Source organism: Phyllostomus discolor, chromosome 4, assembly GCF_004126475.2.
Source record: "Phyllostomus discolor isolate MPI-MPIP mPhyDis1 chromosome 4, mPhyDis1.pri.v3, whole genome shotgun sequence".
In the NCBI taxonomy this organism is placed as follows: domain Eukaryota; kingdom Metazoa; phylum Chordata; class Mammalia; order Chiroptera; family Phyllostomidae; genus Phyllostomus; species Phyllostomus discolor.
Genome location: NC_040906.2, coordinates 6,716,183 through 6,744,092, shown reverse-complemented (window position 1 = coordinate 6,744,092; position 27,910 = coordinate 6,716,183). Strand labels below are relative to the sequence as shown.

Below are 27,910 nucleotides of genomic sequence, written 5' to 3'. Positions count from 1 at the left end.
TTCAGGACTCAAACAGGACAAAATTTATTTAGTTGTAAGTAAAAATTACTTGGATACATGAGGGGAAAACTACAAAGCACATAACATAAATATACAATGAACCTTTTATAATATCTTCAAAGAGTCATAACATTTTAAACAGGAACTATTAATATGTGTGCTGTAATTCTTTATAGCATTCTCTTTTATTCTGTTGTCGACATGAATATTGCAGGCAGATTTTACTTTATGTTTGTGAAATGGGAACTTCTGATGTAGAAACCGCCACTTCCGTGAATACAATCAGTCAACAAACAACTGCGTAAGCTGAACATGAGCATGTTGAACTTGGACCTAACACTAACGCCGGGTCCTTGGATAGAAGGTCGGTGGTGGTGATTGCATAACCAGCAGTGTGAGCATTGGCGATAGCACCATTCAGAACCTCGCACACTGCCTCTTGTTAATTTGGTGTTGTCAGAAAATGAAAGCAATGAAGTCCTGTAGTCAGTTTTAAAATACACATGTTTTTCCACCTTATCGTCCTAATTTCATGGTAAATATAGAGAGAAGGATAGGGCATCGCCTTAGGCTTTAAGATTACTTTTATCAAAATAGAGAGCTAGGCTCTTCAATAGCAGCCAAAGCTGTGATGGTACCAGATGGGTCACTGTGTTGAACGGAATGGAGTGTGCCATGCAGTTTATTGTCTGTACTCATTTGCAGGCAATTCTCAAACCATGGGAGGTAATATCGAGTGTGGAGATTAGCCATGCTCTTGTTCTCTTTTCCATTAGCTGCCTTTTATTATTATTGTTATTTTCAGGGTCCCTCTCATTACACAACCCCACCTACTATGCATGGGGGCAGGAAAGAAGGAAGATGAGACAAAGAGGAAACATGTTTATGTAATCACTTGTTAACAGCTCTCAAGGGTTTTATGGAGTCAAGACTGAAACCATTGGCTAAAATTAGGCCTGGGGTAACTAACATTCTGTGATTCTAATCACTAGTACCATCCCTGCATCCAGCTACCAAGGATAACAGAATGGTCTGTACTCACTTGAGATAAATTTGACCCAAGACACTGGTAAAGGAGTTTTGTGTGTGATGAGCGAATTGTGAGTAGAAATTTAAACAGTTCTAAAATATGTGTAAACAAGTAAGGCAGCCAGAAATTTCAAAATGATTCTGGGAAGGACATTCTGCAGTCTGAAAAATGTTTGGCTTAGAAAAATAGAGATCTCAGATAAAGGAAGAGCATTATTTGATGTCATTGATCACAGTTATCTTCTGTGATCAAGAGACTATTTTTAAAACTGTGCAGAGCTCGGGTCCGGGGCAGGGGCTGTTGGCTACCCTCCTCCAATGCCAGGTGCCAGGTGCCCAGGCCAAGGCCAAGGCCATTCCATCATTACCCTCACAACCTCATAGTCTTATGTCCTGGATTTGTAACACACTTCACAAAGGATTTAACCACCAGCGTCATGTCGACCTGCAATCAGTTCTCTATTTTATTTGCCGGGCACGAGAAACTCAGGGAAAAAAAAATTTATGGGCCCCGGATTGTGCTCATAAACGAAGAGGCCAAGGACATGAATAAAAGTGCTTGAATTATAGCCCTTGATTGCCGTGAGGACAAATACAACTTTCACTAAGGAAACTGTTATTTAGGTTGGGTCTTAAGATTCTGTGTGTCAGTGGAGGCTATTAAATTGGGGTTGATGGCAAACACTTTTCTTAGAGGAATACTGAGAATCTGTACTCCTTAGCTGCAGAATTCTTTCATAAAAATATAATTTTTTCTTTAATTGTACTACATGTACTACCTTTGAAATCAGAGCCTGTGTTTATTTTACAGTGGGAGGTCAAGAGCTCCCTGTAACAATTAACATCTGAGGTCTAGTCATACTCTTGTGCTTAACACCCATTTATCCTCGAGCTTTCCAGAAGCGTTTAGACACTTGACTTTCACTTTACAAAGGACAGGCACACCTCAGAGATACCGCAAGTTCAGTTCCAGACCACTGCAGCAAAGCGAGGATCTCAGTAAAGCCACTTGTAATCTTTTGGCTGGCTGAGGGTCTTGCCTTCGACTTGTACGAAAGACAACATCCATGAAGAGCAATAAAGTGAAGCACAAAAAAATGAGGTCTGCCTAGAGTTGAACTGAAAATCTGTTATTCCTTGTCTTTGTTTCCAAGAGCTGTATCTAACACCCTAGTCCCAGCAGATGATGAGAGAGAAGAGTTTTCGTAAGGGCGTTTCTACCAATTATCACTAGGCTGTCTTTGGAGGACACTGTCGTCTTCAAAATGTGTGAAGTCCTGAATACTATTAGCGTTGCTTCTCCCCAAGAGGAAGAAGGCAATGCTGCTCTCGAGTGAAGCAATGACAACGGCTTTACAAGTGACAGTGCCAGTTACTGTACAAAGCGCTTTCCCACGATTCGCCATCGGCCCCTCACAGCGACCAGGTGAGGTAGGCGTGAGAACCACGAAGAAATCTCACGTGAAACGTAATGGGACTCTACACATGGGCACCGCCCATGGCCTTCTTCCTGGATTGCTCTATAATTTGCGTACACGGTTGAATGAGTAAAAACAATACTCCTATCAGGTAAAGTAAACCACATACGTAGAAGGAAAAATCATATTTTTGTGTGATGTCGTAGATCCAACCTACAAAACAAAAGAAGAGTATGTTCAGTGTAATGTAGTTGATAAACTGAAGTCAAGAACACAAACCAAGTATTTACTGTGACTATAAATATCTCCATAATTTACTTCTATGACATTTAATGCCTAAAATGTTCCCTTTGGCCATTAATCAGTCCAGGCTCTGCAACCCCGAGTCCCTAGTACCTGGGGAAGACCGCAGGTGTCCCTGAAGCCACGAGGACACTGTGTAAGGCGTTGGAACGGTGGCCTGCGGACTCCCAGTGAGAGCCTTCTGGCGCACAGCCTTTGGGGTAATTCTCGGGCAGGCACGAAGCCAGCAACGAAAAGTGAATCTGGTGATTTTCTTTTTTCACCAATGTAAAAACAAATGTTTTCCTAAAGCTTCAAAACTCTTTTGAGGATGATGCTAGTGTCATCCTCAAAAGAGGGGAGGAGCAGAAGACATTGAGCTGGCAGTCATTCTGAAATATATGGGGGTAAACATGTGTTCCAGAGAGATGAAATCTCCCAGGCTTCAAAGAATTCCTATTTACAGCTAGAAAACTTTAATGTTTATGTTTACAAAATTTGAAACTGCCAAAGAGATAGCCTTATATGCTGACTAAAGGATCAGTTCTTTTGAAATAATACTCTAATATTATAATCTATGATATTATAATCTATAATACTATAATCTATATTAGATGATAATATTATAATCTAATATGATAATCTTACTGGGCACTCTGTGAAATATTACTGTATTTCATGGATTCTAAGGTACCATGAATTACCGGATTTATCCCTATTTTATGTGTCAATAAGAAAGAAATATCCTTGTCAATTAAAATATGACTCAGTGTTTTTAGGACTTTGTAAAATGCATTCCGATTTCAGAGATATTAAAATGTGGAAAAGAAGCCTCACAAACCATGAAATACGATGTTTCTTTCCCTTCTGTGATTAATTCTAAGAACCAGTCACATGCCATGGTCCCCACATAGCCAATTAAGCAAACTGAGAGGATTAAGCCACACACAAGAATTTTGTTTATGGTAAGAATGTAAATGTAAGCATTCACTTTTTTCCATTTCAAATGCATTCATTAGAAAAGGCCTAAGAAAATATAAATGCTTAATGACCAAACATAGCATTCCATGGCCACTTTTCAAAAATACCCTTAAAAACCATCTTCCTGGCAAATGAATGCATAAATGCATCTTAACCGTCTCCTGCCAACCCACAGCTGCACAAAAGCAACTATTAAAGGGGAACCAGCAACCCCGACCTCCTGGTGCTCGTCTCCATGTCTGTGTGTGCTGTGTCCAGTGCACCGTTAAAGTGCCTGGGCCAGTCACAGTAGTCATACAGAAAAACAAAAACACTGCATGGCATTAAAAAATTGTAACTTTTTAACCACCCAAAAGCTATGAATTCTGGATATACTTTAAAAGTTAACCGAGTTTGTTGCTTGATATTTTTGTTTAAAAAAAAGAAACATCACCCTTTTCCGATATGGCTTAGTAAAACGTTCTCCTGCCTTAATCTCCAACGTGAGACAAGGGGAACAAAACAGATGAGACACAATCTGAAAATAACGATTCTGCCTCAGAACTGGATCAGAGAGGCACGCTGACAAAAACACACCCGACTTCTGGTCAGGGTCACCAGCTGGTGACCGTGGACCACCGGGAGAGGTCTGCACGGGTAGCAGAGTGCGCACACACATGGCGGGATGACCCGTAAGAGACCATTTACCGACAGGAACCATAAGTGAGGTTTCCACACTCTGCTCGTCCCAGAGGAACGCTGACCTGGCTATTTCATCAGTTAAAGTCTCACTTTTCTTTTTTTTTTAAAGACTTTATTTATTTTTAGAGAGGGAAGGGAGGGAGAAAGAGAGAGAGAGAGAAACATCAATGTGCGGTTGCTGGGGGTCGGGGCCTGCAACCCAGGCATGTGCCCTGACTGGGAATTGAACCTGCGACACTTTGGTTCGCAGCCCGCGCTCAATCCACTGAGCTACTCCAGCCGGGGCTAAGGTCTCACTTTTCACGCGATCGAGTGACCGAGTAGAAACGATGGCTCTAAGTAACAGACCGCAGATAGCCGACAAGAGCTGAACTCACCATGGCTGCTTAGCAGGGACCTCAAAGGAGGAGAAAACCCTAACTGGGTGGAGAACGAATTTGTGTTTAGTTTAGACTATTTGCTTTTTGTCCGAATGGTTGATCTAAGCTCCAGGGCTCTGTGATGGGGTCCCTGCCCCGCTCTCTCGACCTCGAGCACAAGCCAGATTCAATATTTTGAGGGTTTCCAACACATTTCTCTTGGCTCCTCATCTGCACATGCACCATCCTCCCTCCTGGGGGGATGACACCCAACACCATCACCCTTAGAATGCCTAGCACCTCCTCCCCACCACACCGTGCTCCCTCTGGTCTCTGCAGACTGTGAAAATGTCTGCTAAGTATAGTACACATTGTTACAGCCGCAAACTGAACTCATCCTATTTTAATGCCTGGCATTTCCCCCCTAAAAGTATAAGTGTTTGAAAAGCATCTCCACATCCCGCCCCCCAGTTGTTAAAAGTAACTCACACATTAATTTCTTTAAAAGCACACCCAACCTCACCAAACAACTTAATGATACAAATTAGAGGAGTAATGTCCAATTTTATGTTACATTTACCCCAAAGGTTTCTCCGGTCTACCTTTAGGATTTATTTTTAAATGACTCTGGATCCTTTTATGTTTCTTTGGTGCTTTTAGTTTGAGGTCAACCCAGTTTCCAGTCAGAGGCAAAGCAGGTCGGAGACCTTATATTCGACCACATACGTGCTTCGACACAGCACATGGGGATGGAACTCTTCAGAGCCCCGATGGCTTGGACACGCTGCCCACCTCCTCGTTCCTAACCGTCTTCCCCACCAGGTCTGATCTCGGTTCCTTGGTTTGCAGCCTGGGATCCTTGGCAACCCTGGTCCCACCATCCCTTTAAAGCAACAGCTTCCAAGTAAAATCGGGTTCCCTGTGCAATTGCATTTCCTTTTCATTTGAGTCTGTCAAATGATGAGTGACAGCTGATTTCCTTATTAAACGTGTTCCCAGCTCTTGGTGAAAAACATCGCAAATTGCTGTCAGGGTGTTACAGTTCATGCGAATGGAGGAAATACGTGTAGACTCTTGGTCACTCAAGTGTGGTGGCCAAGCTGTGCTGTATTTTACTGTAGAAACATCTAGAAAAGCATATATTGTTATGATAGTTTTCAAGGAGAACAACTGAATGCCCAGAAATATTATAAATGAGTTAGAGCAAGAAGCTCATGCTGCTGGGTGACATGGCTGAAACCATCTGTTCAATAGTTTTGATCGTACATTCTTCTCTTTAGTGGGACCTCAAAGCAGTGATTGCCCGATGTGCTACTGAACTGCACCAGAATTTTTGATGCCGGTAGAAACTGCTTTGAAAAGCGAAACACACATTCATTTCTAAACCCTTTCAAAAAAGAAAAAACGGGAACAGTAATTTACTTTGTAGCAAACCCAGCTAAGAAGCCCTTCCTAGCCCAGCTGGACCTGCGGGCGAGACTGGAATGGGGCTACTGAGTCGCTCACATTGCCAGTCACTTCCGAGCTACAGTGCGTAACAGCTGGGCTTGCATCCCATCGCAGCGCTAGCTCCTGGGCCTAAAAAGTCGGTGAATTAGGCCCAATGCAGTTACCCAGTGATGTGCTCGGTGCTCCTTCGTGCGTGGGTTCAGTGGGAGGAGAAGAAACAAACAAAAAGAAGCAGAGTCCTCTTTAGGCTGCTGGCCCAGAGATGCACCTCAGTCCCCACAGCAGCACATGGCACGCATCCATAGAAGGTTCTGGACCGTTCGTACACTGGTGTCTACCATCTGGCGAATCCCACTCAGCCAGAGTCCATGTCTAGAGAGGAGCCTTGAAGCGGGCAGAGATGACGCCTGAGGACCGAGGACTGGGTACAACTAACTCCCCATCTTCCAGGTGTAATTCCTTCTCCTCCGCTGAAGAAAGTGCACTAGAATGCCAATGAGTGAGACGGACATGATCATAGGAATGGCACAAGGAAAGCACCCTGGCCAACGCTGGTGCTTTAGTTCACATTGAGCGTTAACACTACTCGTGCTGCACGTCACAGCTGTGTTGTGATGCTGCTCTTGAAATCTGGTGGGTCAGTAGAAAGATAACCCCAGACTGACGGTTCGAAGCAGAACGCACCCCTGGACCATGTAGAGAGCCGGCAATGACAGATTCCATTTCTTCCTACAGCGTATCTGAAGGACTGTCAACGAGAGGATGTGGGAGCTATGGTAACACCCCCACCCCCTTAATGCACATCTCAGTGTAACATCTCTGGAAGGTACCGTTGGTTGACTGATCCAACACCCAATTCCAATTCTTTTTTCTTTTCCTTCTTGTACAGAAGCCGGAAGGAAGATACTCCGATTCTCAGTTCCCCTGGAAGCTCAGACCAGCTGTGTCACAGAGTCTGGTCAATCAGATATAAGTGGAAGTTTGCTAGGGCTGAGTCTTTCCTCCCTTCCTCATTCCTGTTTAAACGAGGATGTTGCGGTGACCACACAGCAGCTCTTGTGTGACCATGAGGTCACTAGCCTGAACCAAAGGCTAAGAGGATCTTGGAGAGACCGCCCCAATATCCTCTAGTCCCTGGACTCTAGATTTCTGGTTAAGGGACACAAATCTCTGTTGAAGCTACCGTTGGCAAGGTCTTCTCTCGGCCAAGTGCACGCCTAGCTGATAGAGAATTCTACACCATGAGATCAGTGAGCTAGTTCAGACATTTCAGCTGCCAATACAGTTGCTGCACTGCTGTAGTTATTCACTATCACCGGAAAATACTGCACCCGCATCTCTGTGCACAGGCAGAGAAGAGGAGCAGCATGATCCAGGAGACCCCATATGTAGCCACCAGGTTTCTTAACGTGATTCTGGGGCCTTGACCTTCGTCAGCCACCTGCCAGCGCTGTTCGCTGTACAGACAAAATCCACGACGTGCTGAAGTTCGAATTCTGAGGGGGACCTAAAAACAGGTGTGTTGACATAGCCTCCACTGGTGGGTTCCTAGGACAGGCGATAACTGAAGGATATGTAGAGAGACAGGGAAGGAAGGGGCAGGGAGGGCTTTGTCCTGCACCCATGGGTTCCCTCACCCACCGGGAAGAGGTATTCCTGCAGTGAATGTGACAATAAAGGGCCAAAGGGGGCCAGGTGAGCAGGGGGTGGGGGCATCTGAACAGGTGAGGCTCTACCGGGTTATCTGAACGCACTGCTCAAAACTTTTGGCAGCTCTGACAGTCGCTACCAGCCCTGGCCCAGTCACCCTGATAGCCACCGCCAGACAGCACCTTGACATGTGGCGCCAATCACTGCCTTCAATCCTCAGACAGAGGGTAAACCTTGTCACCTTTACCCAGTACCTGGCCTCTTGGGATTGAGTCGACTTGCCTAATGCTGACGTGCCTTGCCACAAAGTTTAAAGCCTCCCTAGGGTTAGGGTTCCGAGAGGTACTTGGCCTGACACAGGCCTCCTTGGTGCCTATGACTTTCTGGTACACCCACTGCAAGAAGCAAATTCTCTGTTGAACTGCGGTGAGTACACGTGAGTACCCAGGTGTCTGCCAGCTAGGCCCGTGGTAGGGGAATGCTCGCTCTCCCCGAATGCCCAAGCCCTGATCCCCGGGCTCTGCAAATGCTACCTCACGTGGCAAAAGATACTTTGCCACTGTGATTATGTTAAAGGCTTTGGGACGGGGCATTATCCGGGATTGCCTGGTGGACTCAATGTAGTCTTTATACATAAGAGAAGGAGGTGGGAGAGTCAGAGCCAGAGAGAGAAGAGAAGATGCTACGCTGCTGGTTTAGGCACCGGAGGAGGGGGCCGGGAGCTGCAAAAGCAGGCAGCCTCCGGAGGCTGTAAGAGGCAAGGAAACGGATTCCTCCCCAGTTCTCCCGGCACCTGGATGTTAGCCATTGTGATCAATTTAGCCTTCTGACCTCTAGCGCTGTGAGATCATACATCTGTATTGCTTGAAGCCACTAAGTTCAAGGCAACCCACTACAGCAGCAATAGGAAATTACTTACGGGGCTAGATCCAGCCCATAGGTGTGTTCTGTTGCATTTCCAGTCTTTTGAAAAATCTATAAATGTCCCCTAAGAGTCCAGAGTCTTAGTTTCTGTTGGGTCCCCCCCACCCCCCACCCGGCCCCTAACAATAGAAGATCCAGTAACAGTTGTCCACATTTCTTGGTGACAGAAAGAAGCCGGAGCCGGGCAGAGGTGCCTCCTTCAGTCCTGGTGGGTGCCCTGCACTATGCCATCATCCCTGTCCACTTCACCCCTGGCAGCTTGCCTGGTAGACGAGGATCAAAAGTCCATGTGCACTCACGGACACAGACAAGAGTGTGGTGATTGTGGGGAGGGGCATATCAGGGGGCTAAGTGGTAATGGGGGAAAAAAAGACAATACAAAAATTGAAAAAAAAAGTTCATGCACCTTCTACATGAAAGAATGGCCTTTAGCTTGCTAAAATTGATGAATGAGAAATTGGAGGGGCAGGAATGGTAAGCAAAAAGGAGCATGATCACAAATGGACACTTCCCTTGTATCCACCTGGGACTTCATAACATCGAGGAGAACACAACCTAACAACCTACAGGCATGCTAAGCTTTAAAACCTCGCGCGGGTTACCTGCAAATGGCGGTCCCAGCAACGCAGAGATGCCGTTAGCGCAGATGATGATGCCGTAGGCGTTGGCGAGGTGCTCGATCCCCACCAAGTCTTCAGTCACTACGGGCATCAGGGAGAAGTAGCCGCTGGAAAAGCCTATCAGCGCGCAGACGACCGCCAGGCCGGCGTAGGTGTGCATCAGCGGCAGGATGAAAATACAGAGCACGAGGGTGAAGTTGGCCATCAGAAAGACGTTCCAGACGCTGATGCAAGGGGAGTCCGCCACAATGCCCAGGATCACCTTCCCAAAGATATGCACTATTGCTATAATTGAAGTCAGAGGGAAAACGTCGTTTTGCTCGGATAAGTTATACAAGTTGACGATCTCTGGGAGGTGAATGAAAGGGATGACAAAGCTGCTGTATGCAAACAACGCCCAGAAAATAAAGCCTACAAATACTCTGTTAGTGAAGAGCGAGGCAGCCCCAAAATAGCCGGAGTACCAGTCCCGGAAGCCCTTCCGCACCCTCAGGGTCAGCTGGCTCACCGCCTTCAGCACCCTGAAGGCGCACATGTTCTTCCCGTGCCCCGTCTCCTCCGGGCACCCCTGGCCTGCGAGCTCACCGAGGGGCTCCTCGGGCCCGGGGTTGCCCTCCTTCTCATCCGCCCTGCCCCGCGGCTGTCCACCTGTCTTGACAGATTCCGTGGAGTGAGCGGCGAGGATTTGCGGATCTCGCCCCGCCGGGTCCTTTTCGTCCTTCCCAGGGGACAGGGGCCTCATGAGCGCCCCACAAACACACAGGTTTAAGGAGACGGCGCCTTGGATGATCATTGCGTTCCGCCAGCCGTACTCCGCGCACAGGTACTTCAGCAAGACCGTCATGAGGAAGGTGCCGAAGCCCGTCCCGGTGGTGCTGAGGCCCTGCGCAAGGGCGCGCCGCTTCTGGAAGTACCTGCCCACCATGACCACGGCCGGCAGGTAGGCCATCCCGCTCCCAAAGCCTGTGCGGTTGAAAGGGAAGGAAAAAGCACAAGGCACAACATGAATGGCCATATCCAGACTTGGCAGCATTTGGAGATTAAAACAAAACAACCCCCCCCCCCCCCCCCCCCCCCCCCCCCCCCGTGTGGCTCAGTAGATTGAGCATGGGCCTGCAAACCAAAGGGTTGCCGGCCAGTTCCCAGTGGGGAGGCACTGTGAAAGGCAACCACACACTAATGCTTCTCTCCCTCTCTTTCTCCCTCCCTTGCCCTCTCTCTAAGAATAAATAAATAAAGTCTTAAAAAAAAACCAAACCCAAATAACAGTGATTGTAAAAAATCAGCTCGGTGGGTAAGCACCAACGGGGGTCATGCCCAGAAGTTTCTAGCCCATCAGGTCCCCCACTAGGCTTTGCACTACAGGTTATTTACTCTAAAAATGGAATGTGTTCCATTCTCATATCAGAATGTAAGCTTCGCGACTGGGCTGTGTCTCCATTGTCACCCCTGGTACGCTCCGCTTACTGACCAGAACAGGTCGTGTGTGCTTAGTGATTTGCTGAAAGAATGACTGGCTTCTGAGAGCTCTGGTGTCAGGGCCAAGTGCATTAAGTACCCAGGAAAGCATTTAGGTACAAGGGATGGAGATCACCTCCAGACAATTTGCAGAAGCCCCAGGAAGGGGCCAGTTCGTTCACAAATTAATTGGAAGAATAACAGGAGTCATAATGTGTCCATCCGTATATGGACTCCAAATCAAAACCACCTAACGCTTATTTGTACCTCTGATTTTGAACTGGATCTTTCTTAGAAAACAGGCACTGTTTGTGATTTGCGCTGGCAAAATTAAAATGCTGGTGGGGGGTGTTTGCATTGGGTCCAGTGGTTTTAGGAACTCCTGGTACTCTTTCCTCAGTTTTGCTGTGGACCTAAGGCTGCTCTACAGAATGAAGTCTACTAAAAAATAAACGAGAAGACTTCTGGTCAAGGTGGCGGCATAGGCAGACATGGCCCGCCTCCTCATGCAGCTACATCAAATTACAACTAAAATATAGAACAACCATCACTGACATTGTCAGAAATTGAGTTGAATGGATGTCTGATACCTATGGAATTAAAGAAATCACATCCATCCAGACTGGTGAGAGGGGTGCAGATGCAGAATAGGCTGGTCCCACATCCACGTGAGGTAGATAAAAATTTGGGAGGGATATCTCGGGAGCAAGGAGTCCCAGCCCCACACCAGGAACCCCAGCCCAGGGTTCCAGTGGCAAGAAGATAAGTCCCCAAAACTTCTGGTTACAAAAACCAGTGGGGATTGAGTGGGTGGAAGAAACTTCTGGAGCCCCGAGTAGTTCCTCTTAAATAACACCCACAGAGACTTACTCGGACTCACTCCCTCTGAGCTCCAGCACCGGAGTGGCAGCCTGACAGGCACCAGTGGCATACTGGGAAAAACTGGGGTGTCTGGCATCAAGGCGAGCAGAGGCCATTGTTTCTTTTTTGAGCACCTCTCTCCCCACAGCCACTGAGTGGGCAAGCTGGTGCCATATCCAAGAAGACTCCATCATCATGGCTAACACAGTTTGACCCACTTTGGAGATCCCCAGAGACTGCGCTCCACCCAACTTATGGGCCCGCCCAAGCTGCTTCTCCATAAGAATGGCTGGTCTCAGCTCCTGCTGCACAACTTCCTAAATCCCTCCAAACAAGCAACAGTTGGCCTCAGTGAGGCTGAGGCCCCACCCTAGTGGCACCCAGCCTGGATTCACAGCTTGGCTTTGCCTGGAAATCTCCATGCCCAGCACAAGTAGCAGCCATCTTAGATTGCATTATAGCTCAGACCAGGGTGTCCCTGGGCAAAACACAGGTGGTGGCTGACCTTGGCCTGTACCACCTGGGAAACCCCAAAGTCAGTGCACCCAGTGGACAACTACAGACCATACTGGAGCACTATCACTCTGCCCCTGTACAGCTGATCCTCCATGGAGGGTGGAAGTTGGTGGTAAGTGGTCACAGCCAGTCCTTGCAGCTGACTGGCCTGGATAAATCCCTCCCATTGATCTGCCAACAGCAACCAAGGCTTGACTACAAGAGGAGGGTATACTCAGCCCACATGAAGGGTGCACTTCTAGTACCCGGCTCAGGTGATGGGGGGGCTGTGTCACTGGACCCTACAGGACACCTACAAATTAGGTCACACTACCAAGACACAGAGTCAAAGCAGCTCCACCTAATACACAGAAACAAACACAGGGAGGCTGCCAAATTGAGGAGACAAAGAAACATGGACCAAATGAAAGAAAAGATCGAAACTCCAGAAAAAGAGCTAAACAAAGTGGAGATAAGCAATCTATCAGATACAGGGTTCAAAACACTGGTTATAAAGATGCTCAAGGAGCTTAGTGAGGACCTCAGCAGCACAAAAAAGACCCAGTCAGAAATGAAGGATACACTAATTGAAATAAAGAACAATTTACAGGGAAACAACAGTAGAGTGGATGAAGCTGAGAATCAAATCAATGATTCGGAACATGAGGAACCAAAAAACAACCAATCAGAACAAGAAGAAGAAAAAAGATTCCAAAAAAAAATGAGGATCATATAAGCAGCCTCTGGGACACCTTCAAGAGGTCTGATATTTGCATCATAGGGGTGCCAGAAGGAGAGGAGAAAGAGCAAGATATTGGGAATCTATTTGAAAAAATAATGGAAGAAAACTTCCCTTGAAGAATGAAATAAAGAAAGTTGTATGGGAAGATAAATGGTCACATTTTAAAACAATAGCTACCTCTTTCATACAAGATTAATTTTATACTTCCATGGTTAAGGCAAAAAAAAAAACTCAGCTGCAAAATAAGTATATCAGTGGCTATTTTGGAAAACAACTATTTGTTAAAGAACCAAGAAATTCTTTGATATTAAATATGGTGGCACAGAATTATTGCTCTCCTCCATAATATTTTGAAGCAAATCCTGAATATATCATTCCATGTGCAAACACATTTAGTATGAATCTCTAGATATTGATTGTGATTAAACAACATAATCCTATCATTATCTGAAAAAAAATGAACAATTCCTTAACATCATGAAATATGTAGAAGGTGTTCAAATTTCCATTTGTCTCACAAACATCTATATTTTTTAAAAACCTGTTTGTTCGCCCTGGCTGGCATAGCTCAGTGGATTGAGCACGGATTGGGAACCAAAGTGTCCCAGATTCGATTCCCAGCCAGGGTACCTTCCTGGGTTGCAGGCCATAACCCCCAGCAACTGCACATTAATGTTTCTCTCTCTCTCTCTCTCTCTCTCTCTCTCTCTTCCTCCCTCTCTCTCCCTCCCTCCCTTCCCTCCCAATAAATAAAATATTAAAAAAAAACCCAAAACCTGTTTGTTCGAGAACTGTTGATTTGTACTTTAAGCCCCTTCCTTAATCAGCATGGTTATTACATGAACTTGATAGGGCTGGACTTGGGATGGATATTCCGGCTCAAGTCCACAGGTCAGTCAAACCCCTGCTATGCCCAGCCCCGCACAGGACCCTGAACCATGCTGTACCACACTCAGGGTTAGAGGAGGGGCTTACAGTCTGACAAGCAGGCGGAGGAAGGAGGCTCAGAGGGGAGAGAAAGCCCTGCGGTCCCGGTCCCGGGTGAGTGGGTCAGCATGGTAGGGGAGAAGGTGGCTTTGGAGGCAGGCTTAAGACAATGGAGCTCTGGCAACACTGAAAAAACTTGTCCAGACTCCCTTGGCTAAGTGAAATTGCTCAAACAGACATTAATTTTCCACTTATCAGAGAGCACTCCCTGCAATTTTAATTGCCTAGGTTTTAAAAGATAAAAGATATAAACAAGTATACCTGAAATGCTTGGAGGAATGAAGAAGGATATCACCAAAGTTCCTTTCAAACATAATTGTACAGTGATATAAATATCTATCAATCACTTGCCTTTTGCAGTAGATTTTTGCATCTCACTTTTTTCTTTTGTACTAAAAGGGGGCTGGATTGCCAATCAGCTTCAACATGCCCCACTAAAGGCAGCACAACTGCAGTCTGCATGCAGAATCTAAACGATTTAGCTCAATCCTCCACTTAACTATATATATTTGTGGGGGACGTGGGGGAGTTTATTTTCAGAGCCTTTCTCTAAGTTTTTCCTGTATAAAAAGTGGGAGCAATGAAGTGTCTCAAGAAATACTTTCCTTTAACCAGCTTCCTCATTTTCTTTCTACTTCCTTCAATGCATAAACATTCATTGAGTACATAAGTGAATGAATGAATGAATGAATGAATAAAGGAATATAGAGATAGTTGAGGATCAATAAGCAATTAACTGCAAGAAATACAATTCCATTTACACAAATAGTCTCACCACAGAAACCTCTAGATAATGAGAGTAAGTCTTCAGTCCTGGTGGTTGGGATTAAGTCATAGTGAACGTGACCAAACACCACTGGACCAAGTTCACAGGGGGGCCCGTGTGTCTTCCCAGAGACCCCCATGTGTGTCCTTAGTCCCGGGGGAAGGAGTGTTTATCTCCGTACCTATCATGCGGAAATCCCGTGCCAGCTCTAGTCATTGAACTGTTTCCAGGAAAAGTTTCTTAAAAAGTCTGTATTCGAAGAAATTAGACCCAGGCTGGGTCTGGGTTCATGGAAGGACAATTACACAAGTAAGAAATGACTTATCTGTGTGAGCGCTGCTACCTGTTGATAAAGGAAATGATGGCGGGGCAGGTATGGGGCAGAACGGATGTGCCAGCCGTGCTGCCCGGAGGCCGGTTTTTACCTCTTCGCTGGGGCCACCACTCACTGTGTGTGCTCTAGATCTGCTCTCTCTACGTGTGGGTGGGTTTTGTTGCTGGTGCATTAATTTGAACAGGGCTGAAGGAGAAAATGATTATTCCGTGATTCATGCTTGATGCTGCAATCATTCAATGGGAGAATATTATTCATTTCCTTAATATTTCAGCTGCATCTGTATTTCTACCCTCCTTTTTCCTGTTCCTTACAAGAGAAAGGACAGCACTCAGACCCAGGTATGGGACATTTAATTACATTCTATTAGTGAGGCCAAGAGCAGTTGTTAGGCTGTTCTACCACTGTTAAGTCCTATCAAGTATACTAAAAAGTATTCCCTGGAGGATAAAATGGGGGTGGAGTGGAGAAGACTGAAGGACAAAGCATTTTAATCGGTCTCTTTTCTGTGCAATACAATTCGTGGCCAGAATGCCCGGTCGAAACGTTTAAAGTCAAGTGAAAAGGAAATCGATGTGCTTACCAGCTGTCACCCCGAAGGTAATAAAGAGGTAATGGACGTTCGCAGCGTAGGCACTCAACACCCAGCCGAGCGAGTTCACGAGCCCCCCGACGATCGCCGTCCGGCGGCAGCCGCAGGTGTTGATGAACAAGCCGATGAAAGGCCCTGCCACAGAACACGGACAAAGCGATTGACTCAGAGCGTTTCATTTCCCTGCTTGCTTAGTGAGTGAATCTTCAGGTGACGACAAAGAAGGAAACATTAGAGCTGCTAAATAAAACACACCAGAAAAAAAAAACCCATTGCTTTATTTATTTTTGTCTTCTTTTTTTTTTAGCAAGAGAAAATAACCAAGTTTAATACATACATATGTATGGGAATCTTGTCTACATGAGAGAGTCAGAGACCCCACCTGCACGAGAGGTTCGGAGACAGGAAGGGGGATCTAGGTTTATAAGGCATTCTGAGCTAGGGGTGAGGTAATGCACCTTGGGGTCTCCCAGGCGTCAAAATCCCATTGTTTTATGTGAAAAAAAAAGCTGTTCACGTGCAAATGTGGATTTTAGTAATTTCACTGGAGAGCACAAGTTCTAGGTTTTCAGGGAAGGTAGACTTAAAATAAATAGACTATTCTCTTGTCTAAAACAGAAGTCTTAAATTAGTGGTCTAGGGGCTCTATTCAGCCTGTCGATGTGTTTTGTTTATCCCAAACAATGTTTTAAAAATGTTCTGGGTCATTTATCACATTCAAAAATTAAGAGAATTTATGTCTTGGCAGGTAGCTGAGTAGGTTAGAGTGTCGTCCCAATAACGCCAAGGTTGCGGGTTCAATCCCCAGTGAGGGCACACGTGAGAATCAACCAGTGAATGCATGGATGGGTGGAACAACAAATAAATGTTTTTCTCTTTTTCTCACTCTAAAAAAATCAATAAAAAATTAAGAGAATTCAAGGAAAGTTCAGTGGCAACACAAGAGTATCTTCCCACCCAGCCCAAATCAGCTAGAGCTGGGAAGTAGCTGACTCCTTTAGCTGCATCACACCCTTTCTGGTTTGCCGCAGTCTCCACCCTTCCCTTTAGTCTTCTTATACCTGGCCTCTTGCCCTCATTTACATTACTTGCTTGGCCTCTGTACACATTTCAGTTTTTGACTCCAGGCCTAAAGGGAGTATAGGAAGGGGGTTCTCAGGGCTCCTATGGTTCAGGCAAGGAACCAATTGCCTGTTTTTATGAGGACACTCAGATGCAAACCAAGCTGAAAAGGACTCATTGGACTGGACTTATCACACTTACGCATTTATGACACCACGAGGGGAATTCAGGAATATACACTTGGTTATGGGAGATGTCCCAGTACTCACGGCAGTACAGTTTAAGTATTACACGGCCCACATTCTGGTCGCTTATGTTACTATGATGCCCTAGTGTTTGTCAACCCTCTGTTTTCTTCCTGATTTGGTGGTCATTTCTGATGCCACTGAAGCCTACTGCTTGCCTCGTGATCAGTGATTTCTTGTCCGTAGAGCAATCCAGGTTTTAGCAATGCAGTACAAGGCTGTACTCAATATTCAGTAAGATGGCGTATTTTAAACATCATCTTATTTTTTACCATTATTACTTAACCCAGTCATGAAACCCTATATTCAGGTGGGATTATTTCAGGTGAAAAACCTGTTGACCTCTAAGGAATTTCCCCATTCGAGCTCAAACTAAAAAGTATCCTGTAAAGTTCTAACAATTTTTATGTGCATATTTCGCTACACAGTCAGCTAAGAGTATTTTGTTTGTTTGTTTGATCTTCTTTTTGGTCTAATCCTAAAGATTGTGAAGGCACAGACTAATTCATTTATTTAACCCTGTCTCATTACAGATAACAATTCAGTAGATAAACCTCTTAGAAAAGATTCAACATAGTAAATATATTCTGGATAAATATCCTCTTATAGGTACTATAAAGTAAGTACATTATACAAATATAGCAAACACACTGACAAACACCCAAGGGAATTATCTGGGACAATTGAAATTCAGAAATCATGAGTTAAAGATATTTCTTTGATTTCTTCACAAATATTTTTATTTTTCTAAATCCATGGTTACTTCACTACTCACATCTGGAATGAGTGGATAAAAAAGAAAAAAAAATGCCTGACTCATGGTTTTGCTGTTAACAGGCCTTTTAGGATGTGAAAGGTCAACAGGTCACAGTGCAGGAGCATGCACATAGTTTCCATATTACGGAAAGGCCCAGAAGCAAGCACTTTCTTTATGAAGTGCTCATGAGACACCCATTAAGAGAGCATTTGAAGAGAAAAGGGGGCAAATTCCCAAGGGCAGATATTCGCGTCCGCAAGAATATTACATATTAAAAAGAAAGCATGAATTGCTCTGCTGAGGTGGACATTAGTTGGAAATGACGTCTGGCATTTGTGGTTCACCGAGTCCCGCCCCATTCATGCTGGGGCTCAGTCATTTATGATTTGCAGATGGGCAAATTCAGACCCGGAAATGCTGTGACTCCTCCACAGCAACAAACTACAGATACGCCAGAAAAGGGGAGTCAGACCCGAGCTTCCTGCCTGTTTGGTTTTCTAACCATTTTTTACTGATGGTCAGCAGCATCTCCAAGCTTGAAATGTTATTTCAATCAAATGAAAAGAACTCCCCACGCAGTCTAAGGAGAGGGGGAAGATAAGAATGGACACAGTCCTCTGGCTCTGATTTCCACTTTGTAGAGGAATTCAGTGTTTTGGCATGCGATCATATTCATTTTCAGATTCTCTCTTCTTTAGAGAAAATCCGAATCTCAGCCCACTCCCCACATAATAAAGCGTTAAATTGTTAGGGAGTGCCCCGAGGAAGTCGTACTTTCTTGCCCATCCCAGCACTGGTAGGTTGACAACAGCTCAGGAGAGGAGAGAAGCAAGCTGAGGTGAGCCTCGGCATGTAATCATGGATGAGACTAGACGGTTCATCGAACTCCTGGTCTCCTGGAGGGACAGTCTCTCATGGCATAAGGCATTAGGAGCCTTGAAATCAATGGCTCCCTGCCTTGGCTCAATGTTGGAGTCACTTGGGAGCTTTAAAAAAAATACTCCCTTTCCCTCACATCCTGATTCTTGGGTCTCATCCCATGAGATTCTAATGTAAGGGTTCAGGTGCAGCCCTGGCATCACAGTTTTAAAAGCACCCAGGGGCCTCTGATGGACAGCCGGGATCAACTGCTCTTAGATCACTGCTCTAAGTCTTCTTAGCAAGTCAGGGGCCTTTTGCAGCCCATAAACTCCCATTTCCCCCAACCACAAGGCTTCCACCGAGAATTATTTTGAAAGCCATCCCAAGGGCTGCCGTCCATCCAGCTAAGGTGTTAACAATCGTTAGAAATTGGAACCGTCTGCAGAAAACTGGCAAAGTCCATGCCAGCAAAGATTGAAATTATTGAATTTCCCATGTGTAAGTCACTGCCTGAGAGAGAGATGGCTTTCAAGCCTGTAGCATAATTCACAGATTTTTTAAAATTTAAAGGAGTCAGCCCTGGCTGGCATAGCTCAGTGGATTGAGCGCGGGCTGTGAACCAAAGCATCACAGGTTCGATTCCCAGTCAGGGCACATGCCTGGGTTGCAGGCCATGGCCCCCAGCAACCTCACATTGATGTTTTTTTTTTCTCTCTCTCTCTTTCTCCCTCCCTTCCCTCTCTAAAAATAAATACATAAAATCTTTAAAAAATTTAAAGGAGTCACCCAATGATTAGATAATAGAAACAATTTCTATTTATTCACTTCAAACATACGCTCAGCTCTCATTTGATGCAGCGGCAGGCAGTGTGGTAGAGTGGACACCATTTTGGAGTCCACTGGACCAGGTTTAAGGTCTGTCCCGAACTTACTGGCGAGTTAGTGGATGTCCCCGAGTGTCGCATGTTCTTCCTGTCAGATGGAGATGATAGTCTGGCTTCCGGTATTGCTGAAGGACCGCATGAGCTGATGTACAGAACATGTGCTGGGTATGCAGTAAGTGCTAAATAAAGGGTGCTGTTCTTAATGGCTCTGGGCTCGGAAAAGCACTCAACACACCGGCAGCCCCCCTGTTCCAGGCCGCTTGAGACAATGAACAGCTGTTTAGGGTCATGATAGATAGAATACAAGACCTTTCCTATATAACTATGAACTTGTGCTACGATTTCTGAGCCCCAGAACAAAGGAGGTTTTCAGGCACCTCTCCTGCGGAAAGGTTAGTCCGTAACCTGAAATTTCACAGCCTGGAATTCAGAGGCTCCGGGCTCTCAAACAGAACTCTGAATACACAGCTACCTCCCAATTAAATGAAGATGACAGTTGTGTTTCAGTGTCATTACGAGTCAGGCGTTCTTGTTTGGGTTATCATCTTCAAAACCATATCCAGTCATTTCAGGACTAGTTTCCATTGCTTGAGACAGCCTTATCAGATGGTTTGGAGACATTTCATACCCCGGCCTTTTGCTGAGTCTTCTGTTTTGTTGTTGCAAACATGTACTTCCTAAATGGGGTCTATAAGTACTTTGTTCTACCCTTAACATTTTATTTTTAAAAAGGTAAAACAAAAAACCCAAAACCAAAAATGGGGTTTTATTCTAGAAGAGTTTCCTTTTACTGACTCATTGAGAAGGTAGAATTACATCCAGCACAAAACCAGTATGTTTCCACACCACGGTAAACCTACCTGCACGTCTCATAAGGGAAACAGTGCCGGTTTTAACAAGGCCAATGCCGGGTTGAAGGAGCCAGTTCCTCCATGTTATAGGCAAAAATGATTTCTCAACATCTCTCTCCCACACATAATGATGCCCTTATTTAATTTTAAAACTAGAGTAGTATTGATTCCCTTTGATAAACACACACACCCCACCCACATCTTGGGAAATCATATTTTGTCCTTGTTTTCGGTCATTAGCACTACCATGTGTATTATCTAAAATAGCATCGCCTGAATGCCAGCCAAGATCAACAAATCCCCAAGTTGGATCCAAGCAACCACTTGCTAGTGCAGAAATCACTGGGAAGTCACAGACTCCCAACAAACACACATATGCTGGTCACACACATACTCTCACACAACCAGAAAAAGATTTGAGGCCATTATGTTTCCAGTGTAAAAATCGCAAGTACTTTAAATAAAAAAAAATTGACATGAAAACTATGGCTGTTATTGTCAAGTGAAGCAAGTGAACATTGGGGTATAGTGGTATAGTGTTGACAAAATTAAATAAAATTAAATGAGATAATGTAAAGAAAAGCACCTGGTATATAACTACTTATTGACAGTAAAAGCTGTTTAGTTCCCAAAATGAAACACTTTAGCCATAATAACGTACTACATTTATAATAACCTTCTGGTTTAGTATCTTCAACCGGATATGAATTGGTTTCATAGATTTCTATGTGGGTAGGCTTAACTAGAAAACGCAAGAATATGTTATTATTCTTTCCTGTTAGCTATATCAACTTTTCTAAAAACAGTTTAATAGATTTTCCAATAATATATGCCCAATATTTCAAATTAAAAACATCAGAACTCTTATATAAGATTGTTAGTTGACTCTTATAGTGTTTTCTTGAAAATTTTTATCTTTTATAAATATTCATAAGTGTTAAATAAATATATATTTGTAATGATATAGAATTGTGTTATAACATTTAAGACACAGAGTTTGGGGCAAAAGAGACTTTTAAAAATGATCCACGTAGATAATACGCCACATGTTTATAATATTCAAATAGCAATATCACACCAAAGGACAAATATTGTACGACTCCAGTTTAATATTAATCCGATAATAATCCAGGACTGGAGGTACGCAGAGCAATCAAATTCAGAGACAGAAAGTAGAACAGTGGTGGCCAGAGGCCAGGGGAAGAGGGGCAGGGAGCTCCTGTTCAATGGGCACAGAGTTTCAGTTTGGGAAGAAAGTTCTGGAAATCAGTGGCGATGAATGTACTCAATAGCACTGAACTATCTACCTAAGAATGGCTAACACGGTAAACTTTGTGTTATACATATTTTACCATAATGAAAAAATAGTAACATCACTAACATTATTGTTTCAACAATAGAAGACGCTACTTACAGCGGGGAACCGTCATTCTATAATTACTCAGTTTTACAACAGGTCACAGGCGAACGTACCCACGATCAAGGTGATGCCCATGCTGAGGGAGCTGACCCACGCAGTCAGCCCGCGGCTCTGGTGGAACTCCTCGAGCCATTCCACGTTGAGGATCCCCAGGGCCATCTGGGAGCCCATGATGAGGATGTGCACAAAGAAAGAGGACAGGACCATCATCCAGGCCCACCCGCCGTCGATGTCTGGGTGGGGTTTAAGTGTCTTCTTATCTTTGGGGTCATCTTCAAAATCATAGCCGATATCTTCATGGCTTGTGTACATTTTCCAAGATTTTCTGAAATACATACGACAAATCATTTCATTCAATATCAGGACAAAAAAGACCTCTCCACCTTCTCTGGACATCTCCACCTCGTCCTAACCAAAGTGACCCCATCATCATACTAGAACTTCAGGTGACCCTTCGTCATTACACAGACTTGGGAACACGTCTTTTTCTTGGGACCAAGTGCTGTCACGAAACGTATCTAATCTTTAAAGTCACCCTATATGTACTTCAAAAGAGAAGAACAAATAAAATCATGATTATTACTGACCACTCCCTACGATTATTACCGAAAAGTCATTTTGGGGCAGCGGAGGAAAGTGGTGCAGAAAATGACCCCAAATACACTGGGAACACCTCCAGCTGTGGGACGTGTCCCCACCGTGGTCCGATGTGACAGGGAGGACGGAGAAGCAGACTTTGGTGAACTGCACAGTGCCCACCGCCTCCTTCTGTATGCCCCTGAGCTAAATGTTTTCACCTTTTTAAAAACTACGTGGCCCGCAAAACCTGAAACACTCTCTGACCTTTTACAGGGGAAGCCTGCTGACCCGTGGGCCACCTACAGCATTGGTTCTGGTTGAGAGTTCGCCGGGCAGACGGGGGTGCCAGGGAGCCAGGGACATCTGTGGAAGGGCAATTCAATGGATCTATCTCGGGGCTACCTTGATTTTTTTCTTGTCTCTCATACCTCATTCTCATCATCATTTTTGTCTTTCAAAAATAATGAGATGATTCTGTCTCCTAAATAGGTGTCCAGTTCTCAACAGCTACACTTCCTGCCCACCGTGCTGCTCTCTGCCAGGGTCCTCTTCCATTTCCCCACTACCCAGACTGCTAGGAGTGATAAAAGGCTATCTTGCCATGTAATTTTGCCACCTTGGTCAAGTTATCTTTAGGATCAACCCCCTCCCCCAAACTCCTGCTCCCAACCTTGGTGTGGTGGCCCAGGGCTAGTTCTATGCTCTGGCTGCAGCCAGGTTCTCCTCCTGCACATCTGCCCCCCATCTGGTCCCTCCTCCCGTTCCCCCAACCGCTGCACGCTGCTGTCCAGCCCTGTGAACACCTGCAGCTCCTTATACTCGGCATAGCTTCTTTTAAGCTTTTAAGCATGACCTTCTCTTCTACCCTTTTTTGGGAACATACTTCTCTCCCTCTAACTTCCTGGTCCTGTTCTGCTCATCCTTTAAAATACAACTCAATTATAATAGTGAACCTTGAAATAGTAAGAAAAATCCCCTGCAAACCTGTCAAATATCCAACATTAGACAGAGCAGGCATTAAATAAATCAGTTGTGGTATACCTGTGCAGTGCAAGTCCACCATCAACTATCAAACCGCTCTGAACTCTAAGACATGGGAAGTACGAATTACACGGGGTGGGGGTTGCAAAATGGGCAGATGTCACGATCCCTTTGTTGTCGTTGTTAAAATATGTCTCCGTTGGCAAGAAGACTGGAGTGAAACAAAGAAAAATGTTGATGGACACTGTTTTTTGGATGATGGTCTTATAAGTAATTTTTGCTCCTTTTAATTGATCTCATTGGTAAAAAAAAATCTAAATCAACATATATTAACTTTATAGGTAAATAAAGGTCCCTTTATCTTTTAAACACTGCCTGGATCAGCTTCTTGTCTCTAATAGATTTGTGGCTAAATTGTAGAAGGGGGAGGAAAAAGAAGAAAGATAATTAATCTAAGAGCCACTTTCCTTGGGACATCGAGTCCGGCTGGGCTCCAGGTGTGTGTGCATGTCTGCCAGCACCCTCCTCTTCCCCAGGGAGAGAACAGCCTTCCCAGGGGTGGAAAGGGATGGGGCCACCCTTTCTCTCCAAAGCTCCCAGCCCAGAAAATTGCTGCCCTGTCAGAAGGGCCTGGAGGGTGAACCTAGAAAGGGTTCAGAGGCTGTTTGGTGATTGTCCTCCCTCCGTCCCTGCTAGCCATACGCAGCATCCCAAGAAGCCAGAAAGCGCAGCTGGACAACGGGGTGCCCAGCCCACATACGTGATGATGACATCATTTACAATCAGCGGGATAATGCTCAGCTCTGTTTCCTAAGATAAAACAACACAACGTAGCATTTTCCTAAAGTCCATCGACATCTAAGGAAGACTTTGAAATAATAATACAAATTTATAGTGTTTCACCCAGTGGAAATAGAATTTTCCTAAGCAACGTTAGGAACTTTCCAGTCTTACTGGATTATTTGTTTTTATGGGTGAAGAGACGCGGTTGCCATTGAACTGCTCTTGGCTTTTCCAGTTTATTTGGTCATAAGTAAAGGACGTTGACTAGCATTTAATGGACCAGTCTTTATTTTATTTTTATTTTTTATTTTTAGAGAGGGAAGGGAGGGAGAAAAAGAGAGAAAGAGAAACATCAATGAGGGGTTGCTGGGGGGTCATGGCCTGCAACCCAGGCATGTGCCCTGACTGGGAATCGAACCTAAGACACTTTGGTTGGCAGCCCATGCTCAATCCACTGAGCTACGCCAGCCAGGGCTAATGGACCAGTCTTATCCAAGAGGCACAGCCGTGCATGGAGAAGAGCGTTGTCAGATGCAGAGCTCTGTTGGGGGTGGGGGGTAGGCAAAGGAAGTTCTCTCAGGTCCTCAGGAGGTCCCTGACGATCAGTCAGAGCCATCTGTGTTTCACACCTAAATCTCTCTAAAAGTAATTCCTGTTTTGATGAATCTCAGTCAACTTATTGTCCAACCAATTTCGCTAAAAAACAAGAGTCAACAGAAGAACACATTTCTATCTGCCCCACCCCAGGTTTGCTTGTACCGTGTTTGCTTTTCCATAATTATGAGATAGAAGAGAATTATTTGCACATCATGAGCCTCCTGTGTGCACCTGGAGAGGAAGGGAGAATTAGGAGAGGGTTCTGGACCTCTCCGGCCGCGGCTCCCAGTCTTTCTCTACCATACAGGCTTCAAGCTCTCCCCACCCCTCCCACGTCCTGACACACATGTGAAAGGCAAATATGCACGTGGCACACTGGGGTAAATCGAGGCACTGAGGGTGGGGCTTCCGCTAAGGGTCAATCTGTAAAACGTTACCCATTCTAGGTTCATGGGTTGGAAGCTCAGCATATAACATTAGAGCCTCGAGCTGAACAAAGTAAAGGAAGGAAATGGAAAGATTATGGGTCCATTCTCCCCAAACGTGAGCTCATGAACGGCAAAAAAGGATTCATAAATGGGGGAAATGAAGCAACACACGCAGGCTACGAAATGAAGGTCAGTGTCTCCCGGAGTGTACGCGAGATTAAAACGGAATTGAATCTCCACAGTTGTTACCGGAGTGAGTTTCATAAACAAGTTGTTCATTTTTAATTTGGCTACTGTGGTTATGTGAGCATGTGGTGAGCTCATTATAAATGAGAAACAAAGAGGAAAGTGCCAAGTTAGAACTAAAATGAAAATCTCCAAAGGTGGACGGGGCGTGTTGTTGGTAACAGGTTCTTTATTGGATCCAAGTATGTGGCAGGCGCACCTTGAACTTGGCTCTGTAAACTCTGAACCTGGTTGCCCAGGAACAGTTGGGCCTCTAGAGGGCGCACTTAAGGCCAAAGGGCTGAAGAAGCTGGAGCAGCCAAGGATGGCGCTGAGCTTGTGTAGAGAAGACAGCGCAGGAGGAACCGGGAACGCCAGCTGGGGACAACTGAGCATATAAATGCCTTCTATGAGTCAGGCACTGTGCTGGGTGGCTTCTCCACAACGATCCCGTCCAGATGGCATTAATGTCCCATTTCACAGATAAGGAAACTGAGGCTATTGGTTAAATAGGGGCAATGAAGTTTAGAGAGGTCAAACTAAGCTAGCAGGCAATGGAGCCAAAACTGGAACCCAGGCCTGATAGATTGCAAAGCTTATTTTACAACCCCTTCCTTATCTTAACTGTCCCCCCCCCCCCCCCCCCGCCCAAACTAAACCACAAAGAAGCTAGAGAAGGGGAAAAGGAATTGTGCTAATCCCCACTAATAACCCTCACTCATCCTTGCTAACGAGCCTGCATCAACTTTTCTGCGGAAAGAAAACAGTTTAACTGCTAAGCAGGGTTGAGCTCCTAAAAACAGCGTCAATGGCTTGGGCGGCGTTTGGCCCCGAAATGGCCGTCCCAGGTCCTTTGCCCCATTTTAGTCCTTCCTTTCCTCCCTGGGAGCCTTGATCCAAACCGCTATGGGAGCGGGGAGTGGGTGTGGGGGGCGGGGGTACCCAGTATCTGCATGCCCTGGGCAGGATCCGGCCGCCCTCCGGGATACTCAATTTCCCCGTCTCCGGGGAACCCCGAGATCCCCCATTCCCTGGCAACCGGCGTCCCCTGGTGCTCTCGGAACCCGCCAGCTCCAGAGGGAAGCTGGGCGGATCGCAGTCCCGGTAGCCCGTGAGGGGAAGCGTTCTGCACCCCCGAATGTCCCCTACCCTCAGCCCCTGGTCTCCCCTCTCCGCTCCATGACTGGCTGGTTCGAGTCCCAAACTGGGGCCGTGAAAAAGGGCCGGCAGCGCGGGCGGGCGCCGGGAAGAGCGCGTCCCTCGGGCCCCGCGGGAGCTCCGAGGGGCGCCGCGCCCCTGGAGGTCGCGCGCCCGCCCGGCCCTGGCCAGCGGGGGAGCGAGGCGCGCATCCTCTTGCTCCGCCCTGGACAGCGCTTACCCCGCCCGCCCCGAGGTGGCCTCGCTCGCAGCTCGGGAGGCACACGACGGGCGGCCTGGGCGCGACCACCGTGCCTCGGAGCAGTCCTCCCCTCGACCGTGGGGCAGCCTTCCCCGACCCTGCCCTGGGTTTGCACTACCCCTTCCCAAGGGTCCCCGGGGTGCAGCGGCCACCCACAGTCCCCAACTCCAAGGAGCCTCCGGAGCTGCTCCATCTCCCCGGCCCGCTGCCCCGCGCGGCCTCGGGATACTCACCGCACAAGGCGTTCGGGGGCTGCGTCCTCACTGGGCTCCTGGCCGGGATCCCTGAACTTGCTGTTTTCCTCGGAGCCCCCTGAGCGGCTGGCCGTGGAGATTTGTTGCAATGTCGCCTATCATCCTGGATTTGCCGGTGCCTGGTGCTCGGCGTTCTGCTCTGCTCTGTGCTCTCGATCCCGGCTCCGGGCTCCGGGCTCCCCCGCCGCTTGATGCCGGGCCAGGTGAGCGTCCGGTGGAGCTCTGAGCTCCAGGCCTCAGTACGCGTGTCTTTAAAAAGGGTCCTTTCGGAGGTGGCCCGAACGTAACCTGAGCTCCCTCCCGGTCAGTGCAATTTCAAATCTCCAGGCTCCTTCATTCCTGTACCGGCTAATTCTGGTTTGGCAGAAAAAAATTACAGTCACCTCACGTGCACACTCTTGTGGCCAGTCGTAGTTTATAGCTTTGGCTGAGATTCGCTAATGCTCTCTGTACATTTTTATAACTGAAGGCGAGAGCCTGAAACCGAACCCAAGATGCAGGTGAGAGTCTTTTCCGTTTCTGAGACAGGGGACAAGGGACGAAAAAGACCCTCATCCGAATCTGGGCCACAAAAGATGGCAGTTTGTAGATGGAAGAGGAGGGCAGGACCGGCAGTATTCTTGGCCATAGAGGAGTGAAAAGCTCTTATCCTTTGTCCCTTGCGGGATGCCTCCGTTCCCAGCTTTTCCTCCACCGTCTGACGTTTTGTCCTCCTTTATCTCCGTTCATGGGCACCAGGCACAAATTTCATTTCCATGTGTGACTCCCCTGTTCCCAACACAATGCTTTGTCCATGGAGCGTTTTCAATATTTGTTAAGTGACTGTGCAAGTAGAGGAGGTCAGAGCTAGTTCACCTCTCCTGAAGGATTTTGTACTGTAGTACTTTCCTACTGATGTCGTAATAAGTTATCACAAACTCAGTGGCTGAACGCAACACAAGTTATGTTATTTACAC

The 27,910-nt window shown here is 46.1% G+C and overlaps 1 protein-coding gene across 3 annotated transcripts; it reads right to left on the bottom strand.

Moving 5' to 3' along the window:
* Positions 1-27,910, bottom strand: SLC16A14 (solute carrier family 16 member 14). Of its 3 annotated transcripts, none has more exons than XM_036022747.1 (6): positions 26,934-27,910; positions 21,762-22,033; positions 15,620-15,763; positions 9,376-10,356; positions 5,730-5,877; positions 1-2,660 (listed from the first exon to the last, which is right to left on the bottom strand). In XM_036022747.1, the coding sequence occupies exons 2-6, from the start codon at positions 22,018-22,020 to the stop codon at positions 2,630-2,632; spliced, it is 1,563 nt and encodes a 520-aa protein (XP_035878640.1). In that variant the 5' UTR covers positions 22,021-22,033; positions 26,934-27,910; the 3' UTR covers positions 1-2,629. The 3 variants fall into 3 exon arrangements, with proteins under 3 accessions (XP_035878640.1, XP_035878641.1, XP_028366757.1); XM_036022748.1 differs by lacking the exon at positions 26,934-27,910 and adding an exon at positions 23,272-23,581; XM_028510956.2 differs by lacking the exon at positions 5,730-5,877 and having other exon boundaries at positions 26,934-27,896.